Source organism: Ixodes scapularis, unplaced genomic scaffold (assembly GCF_016920785.2).
Source record: "Ixodes scapularis isolate PalLabHiFi unplaced genomic scaffold, ASM1692078v2 PGA_scaffold10__122_contigs__length_95168666, whole genome shotgun sequence".
Classification (NCBI taxonomy): Eukaryota; Metazoa; Arthropoda; class Arachnida; order Ixodida; family Ixodidae; genus Ixodes; species Ixodes scapularis.
In genome coordinates this window covers 70,587,861-70,604,163 of record NW_024609836.1, presented here as the reverse complement: position 1 = coordinate 70,604,163, position 16,303 = coordinate 70,587,861, and the positions used below count along the sequence as shown (strand labels likewise).

Below are 16,303 nucleotides of genomic sequence, written 5' to 3'. Positions count from 1 at the left end.
GATGCATCGTGCGGGGAGGAGGAGGAGGAACGAGGACGTGGGAGAGGAGGGGGAAGGGGAGGAGGAGGGAAAGAAGGAAGGAGGAGCGAGAAGGGAAGAGGGGATGAGGAATAGGGGGAGAGGAAGAAGAGGAGGGAGGAAGAGTAGCAGGTAGGATGAGGTGAGGAGGGGTATACCCTCCCCTCAGTACCCTTCCCTCCTCCTTCTCAAGAGCTGCGCTCCAATTCGGCGTTACAGGGTGTTGTAAACGGCTTTCATTTTCTTTTTTGGTGAATTGTAGGCTTTTGTTGCGTACAAGGACTTAAAGTGAAGCAAAGAGAAAACCGTGTTATTTTAATTGTCAAAAGTGTGACACGCACAAATAAGATTATGAACGCTAATCTGCCGCAGTTTCACAATTGGGATATTAATTATCGCGATTTTCACAATTAGGATAGTTCATAATCATTGAGGCCAAGCAAGAAAATCAAGAATTTTCTCCCTAGTTCCTACAAAGCAAATCCAGTTTCCTTTTAATTGCAGCCATCTATACATGCACCTTTATTTTGTATTGATAGACTCAAAGTTGATCCAAATCTTTCTCTTTCCATGTTTCTGTGCTCATTTGTTTGTTTGCTGCTCAGGTTTCACGCACTCTGTTTTCTTTTGTTGTTTTTTTATACGAGACAGGCACTTGCATATTTTTGAGGGCCGCATGTTCTAACGCTAATCGACCGTTTGTTATAGTATACATTTCATGCACACCTTAAAGTGATGGCTTTGCATGGAAACCCTTCGCGGACCTCTCTTGCTCCAGTCGGTTTGAGCGAATGACGTAACTATGTCACGTTGACATCAGCTCTCCCGTTAAACTTAGCGGGGAAGTCAATGTCATAGTTTCAGGTTGTGACGTCACGTGACCCGAGGTTATATGACATGGTCACGTGACCTGGCATCACATGACGTCACGTCGCATGACACTGCACTTTCGTTGCGTTTGATGGAACACCCAAGCCAGGCCTTTTTTATTTTAAACATTTGCGTCGATGTAAACATGCCCATACTTCACTCGTCTGGCTTAGTTGTTGTCGGAGCATGCCTGCGGTCAACCAATCACTAAGCTCCACTTCTATCTAGGCAAACGTTATGGAATCGCATTATGTCGAAGATGATCTGACTTCGACCGTAAAATCTGGTTCCAGACTGTTGTGTCCGAGTGTAGTCGACTGCGTTGAAACTGCTTGTGACCGCTTGCAATGAGAGGACACACCGGCGCCGTCTGCCGGGCAGCCCCGGAACACACTCGATCTGCGTATACATTGCACATCCTTCTTGCACCGTCTGCTCGAGATAATTGCGACAGCGTTGTAAGCGACTATTTTGCAAAGATGGTGTTTAAATTTAATCTTGCAAATACTGCAAACCCTCCTGTCTAGTTATACGCAGATCAGAATTGTTCCAGGGCTACTCGATAGATGGCGCCAGCATGCCATTGTGTTCTCTCGTCGTAGGTGGTTACGAGCAGTTGCAACGCACTCGACAGCATTCAAATGCAAAATGTGCGAATCGGCCTAAGAAGGCCGATTCGCAGATTTTTAATGGGCAGCAAGCGGGTTAGCTTTCAGTCAAGGAACACTGGCGCAGCACCCTTGTGACGTCACGTTGCGGCCGTATGGCTGATGCTCAGTGTTGCCATTCCTCTAGCAGCTAGGTAGTTTCGGTTTCGCCGTAGACGCCCGAAACCAAGCTTTCAGCCGAGATATTTATAGAACTACACGCAATATCGAGAAAAAAAAATTACACCTTGTAATTCAGGGACACTGCTTTTGCTAAAAACAGCTGTAATCTGAAATTAAAAAAAATATTGACTGGAGTTGCCCTTTAACTTTATTGGCAACAACAAAAAAGTGATGCTGGCAGGGGTTCACTTTTTGTGCAGTAGAATTTCTTCCCAACTGATTACGAGAAGTTTGAAGGTGTCAAATGGATGCTTTGGAAGCTCGCTCCAGCATCCGTGCAGCTGCACAAAACAGACGCACGGCTTACTTTGTTTTCTAGATTGTCTGCTCGACCCGCAAGCGTGCCTGTCAGTGACGTCACGGCACCGAAAAGTGCGTGCATAACTTGAATGTTGGCTTTGTCATCACCTTCATTTGCCATTTTCCAAATAACTACTCTGAATTTCGCGATACAAAATAGCATGCTAGAAAGGGTAAGGACCGGGGATTCAGAAAACATATTAGTTAGTTGGGGTAGCTGAAAAAAATTCACAAATCACCCCAAGTCTCGTTTTTTGTGCGTGCAGGCTCTCGTGTCGATGCTGCGAGCGAAGCAGGGGATAAACGTCCACGTGCACGCGCTGGAGGTTGGTGACTTCCTAGTTAGCCGACGGACGTGCGTGATCCGCAAGTCGTGGATCGACTTTGGCAACAGTCAGAACCAAGCGCGACTCGTGGACGAAGTGCGGCGGCTGTTCGAGCTTTACGACAGGCCCTGCGTCATCCTGGAGAGGTTGGAGCGCTCCAAGCCGGGCGAGCGAACCTTGTGAGTGGCCCACGTGCGGCGCCACGACGCGACGACCGACTTACAGGGGTTTGAGGCGTTCTAAATTAGAGTCCGTTTTAAAATTGGCCCTCCTCAAAATTCAGTCTGGCAACTTTGATCACTATCAACATCTCAGTGTGTGGCATCTGTGCCAAACTAAAGGCAGCCATCTTGAGGCAGATGAAGGAAGAAGTTGAGGTACTAGAAAGCGGAAAATATGCAATGCCTGTGCGTTTGAGACGTCAGTACAATGCGACGCATGAATTAAATACAACGGTTGCGTAAGCGTTTATTTCGCAGCGTGGTCCAATCAATCTCTTGACACAAGTTTGGCTCTAAAACCTTTTTATGTAGAAAATTTAATGAGTCGCGCTTCATACACTGGTCAAATTTTTCGTTCACACCGTTGAAAATTGAACAAATTTAAGAGAATTAGGAGTTCGAAGAACCAATTCTCATCTGCCATTGACGTGAAAAAGTGATGGTGCATTTTTAGTTTTGTTCTTACCAATATGAGGCTAATGACTCCTACCAGTTTTTATAGTTTGCTCCTTTTGCATTCTTTCTTTTTAGCTTTTTCTTATCCATCTTTGGGACCTCGGCGTCTAAACAAAATAAATGGTTCTGTACTCGGTGTTCGCGGCGTTGAGACATCCTTCCGCCGTACTTGTTGGACCCGTCCTCGAGTGTCGGGAGTGTCCAGTCGTCTCGTGGCAGGAACGACCCAGCTTTGCCCTTTTACGCCGCCAGGTGTGTCGACTGGCGGCAGATCTTAGCTTGTCCTGTTCACTGCCCTGTGCTCATTGGTGAGAAGATAGAACTCTAAGGGGCACTTTGTCAATTGGTGCTTCACTGATTGAATACGAGCTCCAGCCAAACGCTGACACAGCGTTCGGCTATGTCAGTCGAGCGCTGCGTCAAAACACAAACAAATAAAGTTCCGTTGTTGTTGCCATGGGTTTAGGTCTCAACTGCTATAAGCATGACGGTTGAATCGCATCCCCAATAGGGCTGTGCTGTAACTGGGGCACTTCAGCCTGGTAGACTTAATTTCAATTAAAAGGAGGGAAAGTTGAGCCAGTTGGTAGGATAACACAATGAAAAAGGCAACAGACAAAAGAACAAGGACTGACAGGACAAAGTGCCAACCATCAACTGAATGTCTATTAGAAAGACACGAAACACATCGCTTCTGCTCTGATATAATTGACTCTTCCGATTGATTATATCGGAGCAGGAGCGATGTGTCTCGTGTCTTTCTAATAAACATTCAGTCGATAGTTGGCGCTTGGTCCCAACCCAGTTCTTGTTCTTTGTGTGTTGTTTTTTCATGCTGTTTTCCATTATGTTAATTTCAATGCTTCCACTTTACGCTTTCAGCAGGCGGACCAAGTACTTTGACTTCACCCTGATGTCCCTGGTGTCAACTCACGCCAAGGTGCTGTTCTCGTACTCTCAAGGTTTGTATTGTGCCGCTATTGGAAGCTTTCAATTTCAACCCTCATTAATGCATGGATTCTCAAACTTTCTTTTTTATTTTGAGGAACGCCTGCTGCCCTCGCTTGATGGGTGAGGAACGAACCCCTCTCCTTGCCGGCGTCAAGGCAGTAAAGCAGTGTGGAAGCCTACAGACCTTGTGAACAGTGATGCCGATACTAGCAAGTGTTTGATTCATAGTTACACATCAGTGGGTGGCTCAGATCTGTTAAAACAGTGCTTGAACAGGGAATACACTCTACAACGAGGTATTGAAGCCGAGAGAAGTCCAGTGATGTGATTGCTGAGCCAATTGCGCCAAACTGCGCCAAGGGGCTAACCCTGATACATCCTGCTACATTTTGCCGAAAAATGGGTAATCTGTGCCAAGCCTGCACCAAAGGACCAATTTCGGTCGCCTTTCAAAACCGAAACTAAACCGAGTGCCATAACTGAGTTTGTCTGAGCTAGGTGGCGCAAGCGGCCGCCCGACACAAAGTATGCTGCATCAATCGTCTATCCAGTCTTGCATGGTTTTTCTTGCCGTTTCTCGTTTCGCGCCCTCGTCGTCTCGTGGGTCTCGTCTCGCGTCTTTAAAATTTTTACAACGATAGATGCAAGCGCTGATGCAAGCGTGTGCGGACGCTTCGACGCTAGCGTGCCGGGTATCAGCCATGCCGTAATGCTGTGAAAGGAAACTATGTTTTTGCGCAGCGGGGGTTACTTTGTGAGCTGAAGCACTCACTCCTGAAAGCAATGGCCGTGGGAAAACTATATTTGGTCCCTGCCTACCAGTCGCCGTAGTCGCATGACGTCGGGTGTTGCCGTCCCCACGTCACTGCAGATATGGCGCTTTTTAAACTGAAACGTAAGGACCTCCGCAAGGTCATCAACATTCCTGTTATTGTTTAAATTATACGCTGCTACAAAAATCCCTCTTTAACTTAGATTGCTGTGTCGAAGTATTGATTACCTAGGTTTCTCTCGGCGGGCTTTCTTTCGAGAAGGACCCCGGTATGTGAACAATCTGCCGCGAAAGAAAGTTAAAGAAGAGAAGTGAGGTGAAGTAAAGAAGGCAACGTCTGCAAGCTAAACCCGCACAGCGCGCTTGTTTGTCTCGAGTTCAGTTGTTGCACAAAGTGCTCCAAGAATTTGTTGACCCTGGCTCACCATGTCTTGCATCGATGCGCTCAGGCTCTTTTTTTTCTGTATGTTTAGCTTGTATTTCGCCTGCAGGCCTTGCAAGCACGCGCTGCTGTACTGTTTTTTGTCGTATGCTGGACAGTTACATTTTGCATACAATTTTGGGAACCAGTTGGCGAGGGATCGGAGTGGCATGGTTTCAGTTTCGAGTGAACAGCCGTCTACGCTCGCGCGACGAAGCACGTGCAACCGCAAGCTGCCGAAGTTGCTCTCGCGTGCATGCAAACATGATTGCACGAGAGAGGCACCAGCCGGGACGCTTGCAATCCATTACTTTATGTTTTCTTACTTTTGACGAAAATCTGGTACGTCGGGAACCAGTCAAATGTTGACAAGCAGTTTTTCGGAATTGCTTGGCGACGCCTACAGCGGGATGTCTCAATGTCTCTTTGGAGACATTGAAAGTGGACATTCACTACTTGTCGAAGGCAAAGCGAGGCTTGCAGCAGCCTTGCAGAAAGTTTCGAAAAGCAAAACGAAAAGCACCCGCTAGTCGTAATGCACCTTTTTCTTGTGTACATTTCCGCATTGCACTGCAGTAGTTAGGTGTTTCATCAGTTGGAGACTGCTTCACTTTATTATATTATATAACTAGTAAACCTAATACTGTGATATTTTCTACTAAGCTGGTCATTTTCAAATAAATTTTAATATGTGCAGTTTGGCTCTGATTTATCTGTAGCGGGTACATATATATTTATCATTTAACTGAAGCATCGCAAAATGTGTCATGTCATTGTCATTTCAGTTAACATGTTGAAAGACTCCCAGGTGGTCTAACTTGACCATAATTTGTTTATTGCGGCGACCAAAGTGCCCTTCATCTTTCCCGCACTTAAAACAAATATTTTTATTTTTCTAATATCTGCTCCAAAAGCCAATTTTGCTGCTCCGGAACACTGTTTTGGCTGCTCCGAAATGTGCTCCAAAACGGCTTGGGCCAATCACATCACTGGAAGTCTTTAAAGTGACCGCATAAATCGTCTTGGTAACATATCGTGCCACGATTTACCGCAGAGTTGTCTGAAAGTGGTGGAAGCATTGCATCAAAATTTCAAAAAACAAACTTACCTCAGTAAAAAGTAAAAAAAAACGATTGCACAACGATCACACGACGTGATGCGTTTAGAGTCCCAGGGGTGCACAACATACGGCCCACGGGCCGCATGCGGCCGGCAGGCACTTTCTGTGTGGCCTGCGGACATGACACTGCAAGACGTGCTCAAGATGGCAACCAGTGCAATGATGCCAGATATTGAAAACCCGCGCATTTCCCAATAAACATTTTTTTGGCCCACGTCATTTTTGAGTTGTGCACCTCTGGTTTAGACAGTGACAGCAAGGTCATGATGTGTTTACCCTCCAAATTCAGCTGGAAACTGAATTGGTGCATAGGTCACGTGACATAAATTTTTCCGCTAAATTTAGTGAGGAAACTGAATTCGTTTACGGTCATGCCGTTACGGAACCGGGGCGGGACAGTCCACTAACAGCTGTCGCTGTAAAAAAACAATACCGTATTTACTCGAGTAATAGCCGCACTGTTTATGAAGAAAACCCGAGGGTTCGCGTTTCCGCGGAGCACGCAAATTGCCAATCATTGCGATCGACAGCATGACTCCAGTGGTTTACAGGACAGAGATAACGTCTTCGCGCGAAGATGCCATCTATGAAGATTGCATTTGTATGGAGAATCGTGTTCTAGATCTGATTATTCGCTCTGTTATCTATGCGCAACGTGACGATTGGCTGTATATGTGCTTTGCAGGAAAGTAGAAGCAAGGGCCTTGTTCATAAATAGTGCGGCTATTACTCGAGTAAATACGGTAACTGGTCTTTCTACCTACGGCGTCCGTCTGCTAACTGCACACCCTCTGGCTGCCACAACAACCGACAAACGGCGGCCACGGCAGCTCAGCAGCTGCCGCGGCCGCTGTCGCCGGTTGTTGAACCAGTCGGAGGGTGTGCGGCTTTGCAGATGGACGACATAGGTAGAAAGAAGCCAGTTATTGTTTTTTTTAATTTTTTGCTCAGATAGGTTTGTCCTCTGAAATTTTGATGCGATGCTTCCACTACCTTCGGACACCTCTGTGGTAAATCGTAGTGCAATACGTTACCACACCAATTTATGCGGTCACTTTAAAGGCTTTAGCCGGCTGCAGGACCTCGCCATACTTTGGGGTAAAGACGGCCGAGGGGATTTGGGAGCTTGGGGAACTCGTAAGGGTATCCTGGGGAACCGTAGAATCCTAGGGACCCAGTTTGAGAACCCATGCTTTAACGAGGAGGGAACAGAAAAATCACATGTTTGAGTGAACATGCACATGCTATTCCTTGCAGAGGAAACGGCAGATCTCCTGTTGACGTTGGCACAGAGGGAACAGCAGAAAGGCATGGCCCTGGCATCGATTCATTGCCTCAGAGACAAAAATGAGGTACGGTCACGCTCGAGGCGACGAAGGCAAGCTCGAGCGAACTGGTTTTCAAGCATTGATGTTTGTCTTGCAGGCTGTGCAGTTCTACCTAAGCGTTCCAAAGGTCAGCTTGGCTACGGCACTCAATTTTGCTGCCGGGTTTAGGTCCATCACCGAATTTCTCAACAGGTGAGGTGGCCATGGAAATCGGAGCTCGCGTAAGAAACGGTGATAGTATAGTGTGGTTGTAGTATTCATTATGGCTTGCAAGAGCTTCAATGTCTCAGAAAAAGTGTTACCGACTCTGTAGGGAGGTGTCAAATCAAAAGTATGCGGATGAATGAACGATCCTTGATTGAATTAAAGTCTACGAAACTGCCGAAAGACAAAATCTTTGGTGGAGCCGGGATTTGAACAGATGACATTTGTTAAATCTGATGTCACCCCATGTACAGTCGCCGATTGATTTTTCGGGCTTCGCAGGGACCGAACAAAACGTCCGAAAAATCAGCAGATTAAAAAACTTGCCTTTATTGCGTCTAAGCTGGCTTAAAGGAGCTGTGCAACAGTTTCAATGCTTTGCTTAAATAATTTGGGAGTTGGTGTCTCGACCTTTCTGAAGTAAAGAAGAAAAAACCGCTTTTGCCTGCATGTCCTAGCTTTTATTTTAAAAATAGACAAAGATTGAGCTTTTCGGCACCTCTCGACTCCTTCACCATCTTCTGAGTCACGTGCGTTGTGACGTCAATGGGGGTTGGGTGGGGTTCCGGTGAAGCTCTCTCTCTCTAGAGCCGTCAGTGAGCAGCGAGAGCTCATCCGCTCGCGACCGCGTGCTGGCGGGCGCAGCACGAACAATATAGTGAAAGGAGTAAAGTCTCTTTTGGGTCCGGCCATCCCCGTTCGGCACTTTCCCCCTCCCCCTCCGGCTTCTGGTGGCTGTTTACGGTAGTTGATAGAGCTGACGGTTTTGTGGACCTACGACAGATGGTGCCACTAAAACTCCGTATAATAAAAGTTTTGTCGGTGATACCACTGGTTTTTGACGCATCTATATTATGGTGGACCGACAAGATTTATAGAAAAGTTACTTTTTATCGAGCAGGTATTCGCACAACTTGCTATCTTTCTACAAGACCCCCATTGACGTCGCGCCGCGTGTTTCTCATGGCCGCCGCTCGCGGCTGCAGGTCGGGGAATATTCTAATTTTTGCCTCGTGATTACGCGGCAGAATTGCAACATTTCGAAGGAAGGAGGTGTGTTTTCTGTCCTTTGTGACAAGGTGAACAATGTCAAAAGTAGAAGATGCCAATTCTTTCAACGTTAAAATTGTTGCACAGCTCCTTTAAAAGAGCCGTAAATAGTGTTTTGCTTCAGGTTACGCCTCCGTTTGCGTTCGGCAACTCTCTATTGGCTTGAGAATCGCTGCCATCTTTTGTAGCGTTATGGTCGAGTAAACGCAAGTAGGCAGGCGAGCTGGTTAAGGATAGACATGGTAACCCTGGAGCGAGGGGCAAAGAAGGACAAACAGACATGAAACTCAGGAGTTTCGTGTCTTTCCACCCTTTTTTGTCCTCTTGCTCCAGGGTTACCACGTCTATGTTCGAGTACTTTCCGCGCTTCTTAGCAACGCATTGCGGCGGCGGAAGAACAGATGGGGCAATGACGTCCAAGCCAGCGTAGTCCAAAAACATGATTCGCCAAGACGAGATCGAGATGCGAGGCGCAAGCCCACGACTGCAAGGGCGAATGGACAAGGCAAAGTGGTAACAACAATGTTGATGATAATGACGTGCAGCTAGAGAAAAAAAAAACGTACAGCGTCATCTAGCGGTAAGACTTAGCAGTACTCAATGTTATTAGATTAGCTTAGTTACGGAACTGCTCGTCGATGCTGCATGTATGAGCAGTACCCCCCCCCCCCTCACTCACCGCGACTCGTCGATCAACGCACCGGACAGCAGCTATGGTTGCTCTAGCGCATTCTATGGAATACATACGTTTCGAAGCGCAGCGTCTAGATGGCGTTTTACCATACTCTATGGAACACACAGTTCGTAAACGAAAATCTAGATGGCGCTTCAAACGACGGGAGGGGGACTGAAGTGAGTGAGAGGAGTACCCCCTTCCGCGGGAGTTCCACAACTGAGGTAATCTAGTAACGTTGTCAGTACTCAAGTAGCGCTGCCAAGCCAAGGCAATCCATGTGCAGCCAGCATAAAACCCAAAATGGCCGCTTCTCAGTGGTGTTTCCCAATGATCGCTCACGACGATTTTGTCCGAAACATCAAACTTTCAGACTTGAAGCTGTCCGAAACGTTGATCATGAATACGCACTATTTCTGTCGGGTAGGTCACGGTTCCTCCTTCAGGTTCAAAATATCAAACAAGTCCGAATTATCAGCATCCGAAAAATCGGTCGGCGACTGTACATGAAGTAATGACCGAAATTTGTACCCAACCACTTCCACACACACACAAAAAAAGACAGTTTTTTGGACGTTGAATTTTTAAGGCACGATAATATGAGGTTTTCACTACACTTGGTGTTTTGCTTAGCATAGTTCTACGGTTGTACCCCTGCCCATCCCACAAAATTTTGCAGCTTTATTTTAGATGTATGCGTTTTATGAGAAACGCAGTGGGATGCTGACTTCAATCTTGGCCTTTTTATGGTCGGTGACAGGTTAAAAGTAAAGTGGAAGCTCCCCGCACCTCTTTCCACTTTAGCAGAGCGAACGCTGGAGAGAAGGATATCTCCTCTCCAGTGCCTGCCACTTGATTTATCCTTGTGTTTTTGTGCGTGTTGTTTATGAGTTTTTGGCAGATAGCCAACTCTAGTACCCTCCACTGTGCTTGGCCAAGGACGCACCGGACGCAGGAAAACACTGAGTTAGCTTCTGCAATAAATTTGGGACACTGCAATAAAAAGAAAAAAGCAGTTTTTTTTTTTTTTTCACATTGCGTTTGCCTTAAAATAATAAAATCATAAATTTGTTAGCTCTTCAGAATTACGTGAGGTCTAATAATTATAATTCTAGCCAAATGCATAGTTTCTCCGCTAATTAGGCCATGCTAAAATTGAAAAAAAAAGGGCTAAAGACAGTACAAAAGCCCATTCATTGACGAGTTGGTGTTTCCACGCATAGATGGCGCCACCTTCCTTGAGCGGGAATTAGTAAGTGCTAGAATTAGAAACGCTGGATAGGTGGCGCAAGTTGCCGCCCAATTCATAGTTCAGAAGTCTTTTAATGCGAAGCATTCAAAGTTTGTACTGTGTCTTTCTAGCCTCAAAAGTGGACATACTACGGCTGCATCTGATTTTTACGAGCCGTTTACATTGCGCTGGACTCGCAAAGAATATGGTTGTGCGACTCGTAAACTTCGTGCTGACATCCTGACAGTGGTGGAACTGCTGCGCCAAACTACGCCAGAACGAATAGCCTGTTACGTGCTGCTCCAAAGGCTGTATCTGTGCACTATTTGCGCCATGTCTGCGCCGAAAGGGAGCTAGCTGTTCCCGAAAAGGAAATTGAAAATGTCTGGCACCTGACATTGCTGGCGATGCCACTAAAAATTAAAAAAGTACAGTACTTTTTTTTTTTTTTTTTTAACTTAGGTACTATGTGGGAAGAGTAGGGCTGCGCGAATATTCAAATTTTCTAATAGAAATTTCACATAATACGTTATTTGATATTCGCTTCCAAATGAACTGCGATATTCATATTTTTCGAAGTGTTGATCGCGGCGGGTTAGCCCCCTTGAGTTTGCTTCTCCCTTCAAGCACAGGTGCACTGCGGAGAAGCAATACCCGCGGAGCGAACACAGCGCTCTCGCGACTCGCTTTGCCGCAGTGCAACCGCGCGCTTAGGCGAAAAGCACACCTTCAAACTACTATGATGCACAAACGCGCCTAATGTGTTTAAAAAAAAAAAAGGGAACTTTATGATTGTTGATATTCCATTGCAGTAAAATCTTCAAAATTTAACTGTGGCTATTATGCAAGGGTATATGTTAGGCAGCGACGTTCTACAAACCTGTGTTCACTATATGTGCTCTTTTTTTTTTTTTTTAAATCAGAATCGAAGAAAATATTTTCAAATAAGATTTATAGATTTCTTCAATTAGGTATGGTTGGGATCCTTTATAGGTTTATTTTGATGTCAAATCTGTCATGTCTTGCTATTCCAATGTAAGTACTGGATGTTCTGAGGCTACAGTCTATAAATATAGCTAGATTAAATTTAACAGAGCTCATGAGTGGGCAATTAGGAACAACCCTCGTGAGTCCAGTTGAATTTTTGTTTTTGCTTCGAACACAAAATCCATTATTTGCACATGCCAAACGAAGAGTTATTGGGTTTTTGTGCGAACGGTGCTCACATCAACCGCAATGAATCCCCAGCGCTAGTCGTTGTGATCGGTTAGAGTAGCTATGTGCTCCGCTTAGCTGCTCTATGAGCAGCAACAGATTGAATACGAGCGAGAGCAGTATGAGACACATTCAGCACAAAAGTGTCCGTTTGATGTCAAACTTCACCTTAAAGGGGTACTACAACGAAATTTCAGCGCTTATTTTATGGTCTATATGTGTTCAAGTGAGCAGTATCACACGAGACACACCAATATCTAGTTAAAAAAGTCTCGAAAAGGAATTTTAAACCGAATTAAACGATTAGCAAAGATCACCTGGCGGATGTCGCTAACGCCTCGTTTGTAATGCCCATCTAGGAACCTTGAGAGGTAGTGACGGTTGCTGTCTCGCCTCCGGTCACCACGAAAGAAGAGGGGAAGGAGGAACTCCCCTCTTCCCGAGAATTGCTTTTGTGCGTCCCAGACGTCGCTATTGTCCCTCTACAAGATTATAGAAGGTTCACCCGTCACTCAAAATTCTTACAGAAGCAGCCGCTTCGGTGGCTGGAACGACTAAGCCATCCCCTCGACGTCAGCCTCGCCGCAGCTTTGCTCGTCCCGAGACGAACTACGTCACGATTGCGTCGGATGTCACGTGCTCTAAGCTGGGCCTTCTCCGAGCGCTTGCTAGAGTGGGCCGTGTATAACTAAATATAGAGCCACCAGGCTCAAAATACAAACGTGCGATTGTCATTTACGGATATTGTGGATCATATTCAACCTATTTTTGAACACGAGGGATATATTTCAAATTTGGTTGAAGTATCCCTTTAATACAAACCCTGTACAAAGTAGCCAAAAACATGTTTTTACATCAAACACAGACTGAAGATGCCATCAGTACTCCTAATAGGTTAATTGAGACATCTACAAAATTGCTGGTGTATGGTTGTCCAAATAATGAATAAATACCTGTACAGGCCAGTTCTTCTGTAGGCATAATACTTTAGTCCCCCAACGCTGGAACTACTGCCGATTTTTTTTTTTTTACTACGGGCTGACTTTCGAAGAGATTGTATAAAACTTTCTGGTCATGAAAGCTCAAAATTGTCTGCTCCAAAAGTGGAAATCTCTGCTCCAAATCACCACTTGTCAGTTCCACCACTGCATCCATTCCTGGATAAATGTAAATACTGGCAATAAAATAACTTTTTTTTTTTTTTAAGTTGATGAATTAATTTATATTTTTCAGTTGCATGGATAGGCTGCGATGCGACATGGATGCAGAATATCTGCGCTTTTATTTAGTCGCAAAGTTTATTTAACTTATCTTTGGCACCTTTCCCCTTCACTCATTTCGGTGTAGGATATCTTAATGAAAATTGAATTTTAGGGGTATGTCACTTTCTCAATTGTAAGGACAAGAACTTGCGGCAGTTACTCGTGATGTGAGGTGAACAATCAAATACTTTTGGCCCGTGATAAATTGGAATTGTTTATTATTTATATTGTACATGCTGCCGAGTTTGCACGGACCGCTGAAGGCTGACTAAGGTTAGGGGAAAATACACGTAAATAATTAATTTATTTTTATGGGCCATGAACAAAACGGAAAGACTCGTCGGTTTGCAAGAACGTAGTTTCTGCTCCACTGTCAGTTGTGGCTAAACTTCGTCTCAAACCATGCAAGAAAAAAAAAGTTGGGTCTTTAAGCAAGTTTGACCTAGAGTCACTAAATAAAGCTACGCTTTCAGAGTACCGAAACTCCCAAACTACGCGTCTGAAGCGCGTCAGGCGCCGCCATCTTGGGTCCACGCGCAGATGGAGGAGTGACTGTAGCTGAGCCAAGCCGATCTGTAGCCGTGGCCTGCGCCAGCTGGCGTAGCCGCAACTGTGGCAGCGATCAAGGTCGTGTTGTTCGTATCTCGACGTGAGAAAGAAATAATGCATTCTGAGCGACGGACTTCAGTGTGCGCGCGCAGTAAACAGTAAAACAGCAGCAGGCAGCGGATCACTGGACCCAAGATGGTGGCGTTGAAAAACGCGATGATGATGATAACGACTCACGTGACTGCCGCTGTCCAATGATGCCGCAGCGAACCAGAATATTGTTGAATAGAGCGACTGTATTGTCGGCAAAATGCCAAATAAAAGGAATGCGGTACTCTGAAAGCGTAGCTTATTTTAGTGACTCTAGTTTGACCCTTACTACGACCAACAGTGCAAACCCTTTAATTTGCCACCTTTTAAGCACTATAGCTCTGGGGCAGTGAACTGGAGGTGCCTCAATCGGTTGCTAGTCAGCGCGGCTGGTGGCCAAGAAGGGTAACTTTGGGCAGGCCATGCCACCGAACGATTGAGAATGGGCGCTGCGTCACAGTTCGGCAGGCCGCTTGGACGCTCGAGTTTAAGATTGGGTCCAATGATTTCGGACGTGGACAGTCTCAGAGTTGCAAAAATTTCATGTCAGATGGCGCCACCTGTGGGTCCAAAACTTCATATGCCGGATGTGCGTTTGAGGTTGTCACGAGCGTAGTCATAAACGTTACGTCGCCTAAAAGTCTGTAAAAAAAAAAAAATCCAAATTGAGCGGTTTTGAGTTTATTGTTATCAATAAAATTTGTTGTAAGCCCCCAAGAATTTTTTGGTGCACAAAAAGCTTTGCGATTGTTCTCAGGATGGCCATAAACATTAGATGTAATATAGTGTTCTACAAATACCCCCCTCAAGAAAAAGAAACATAATAAAATAAGTAAACGCATCTCCAACTTGTGCATTTACCGCATACAAAAAAAGAAAATAAGTCCCTCGATTTTTACTTGATGACGTCATGAAAGTGTTACGCTGTCGCCGGTCGCGATCCTGGCGGTGTGCCGGCAAGTTGTGTGACGTCATTTGTTGTCACTTCGGGACCTCTTTTGATGTATGGGCAGAAAGAACGCTAAACACGCCCTTCGGAGACGCGCTCCAGGCACACTCCATCTACTGGCCTGTTTATACGGAGTATTTTATTATTATTATTTTTTTACATATCTATACTGCTCAGGAATGCTCTGTATATGTTGTACGTTTGTGGTTGGAGCTCCGTGTTCTAGTTGCATGTTTGTTTTTATGAAAATATTCTGTACTTGACACCTGTTACGAGATTTTGCGAAATTCCAGTAAATCGCCCGATAATTTGTTTTTGTTTGTTTCTTTTCTTTGACAGTTCCGTCGAGCGGGTGCAGGAGGTCGGCAAGACCACGAGGAGTCGTGCCAAGGACATTGTGGACTTCTGCAACACTTCCGGTGTTGCCTGACACTTGCTGTCCCAAACTCTGTGATACTCTCCTTGTACAGCTGGAAGTTTTAGGTTTTTCTCCTCGGCGAAGACGGGAGATTTTGTACATATATAGAAGTTGTAACTTTTTGATAATTTATGAAGGCGGGATAAATCGAAACATCCACAGAACAAATGTGCGTGTGTTGTTATCTAAGAGTATTATATTATGGAAAAATATAATTAATAGGCTGACCTTTAGATTTGTGTTGGAGTGTGTCGAGAGTCAGCATGACGAGGGATCTTCATGCGTCACAAATCGTGTGCTTGCTGTTTGAAAGATGTGTACAATAAAAAAAGTATTTTTACAACAACCGTCGTTTGCCGGTCTGCAGATGCCTCGTTCCAAGATCCTAATGCAACCACGGCAAGCCCCGCTTACCTGTGCGAAGGTTTCCGGGGAAATTTGCTCAGAGAACTACTGAGGCCCGGTCTTGAGGTCTACCCGCTACCGTTCCCATCAGGGCCAATCAGAGCTCGCCGTTCTGACGTCATCGCTACCCCTGCCCAAGAAGCGGACGAACTTGCGCGCCGTATATTTTCGATAGTGCGTGAACGCATACCATTGCCGTGTCGCACAACTCGCTCGGGTTCAACACGCGTCGAGAAGAAAGCTCTTTGACAGTTGGGGTTTACGGGACGATTTCTATAACAGCACGTAAGTCAGCTACCGCCCAATTGCCATCGCGGAGTTGTTTTTTTCCGAGGCCAACTGAGATTTCACGAGCGTCCGCTGTATAGCGCATGCCGAAAAGTGGGCCAACTGCGAAACTCCTGAGCCGCGAACCAACTGAGTGTGTTCGTACCGTGTGTCGACAGGTAAAAACAAACAAACAAAATCTCCAGTCATTTTGTATGAAATTTCATTTGCTTTTGTTTCGAAATATAAAGCTGTTTTTATGACAAAACATGTATCTTATTTTACGTGCGTTCGAGTTTAGTTTCCCGTTGTCTCCTGGAGCAATATTTGTGAGAAAGTTCCCACGATTCAGCAACACTGAGCTGGGGGGCAGTTTC

At 45.5% G+C, this 16,303-nt stretch overlaps 1 protein-coding gene across 1 annotated transcript in view; it reads left to right on the top strand.

The window, feature by feature from the left end:
- Positions 1-15,594, top strand: part of LOC8030710 (Fanconi anemia group M protein) — a 48,451-nt gene extending 32,857 nt beyond the window's left edge. The window contains exons 15-19 of the mRNA XM_042288664.1: positions 2,285-2,523; positions 3,904-3,983; positions 7,543-7,637; positions 7,711-7,805; positions 15,176-15,594. Of these exons, the coding sequence (XP_042144598.1) occupies positions 2,285-2,523; positions 3,904-3,983; positions 7,543-7,637; positions 7,711-7,805; positions 15,176-15,266 (600 nt within the window). The 3' untranslated portion in view covers positions 15,267-15,594. The remainder of the gene's footprint in view (positions 1-2,284; positions 2,524-3,903; positions 3,984-7,542; positions 7,638-7,710; positions 7,806-15,175) is intronic.
- Positions 15,595-16,303: the final 709 nt, after the last annotated feature.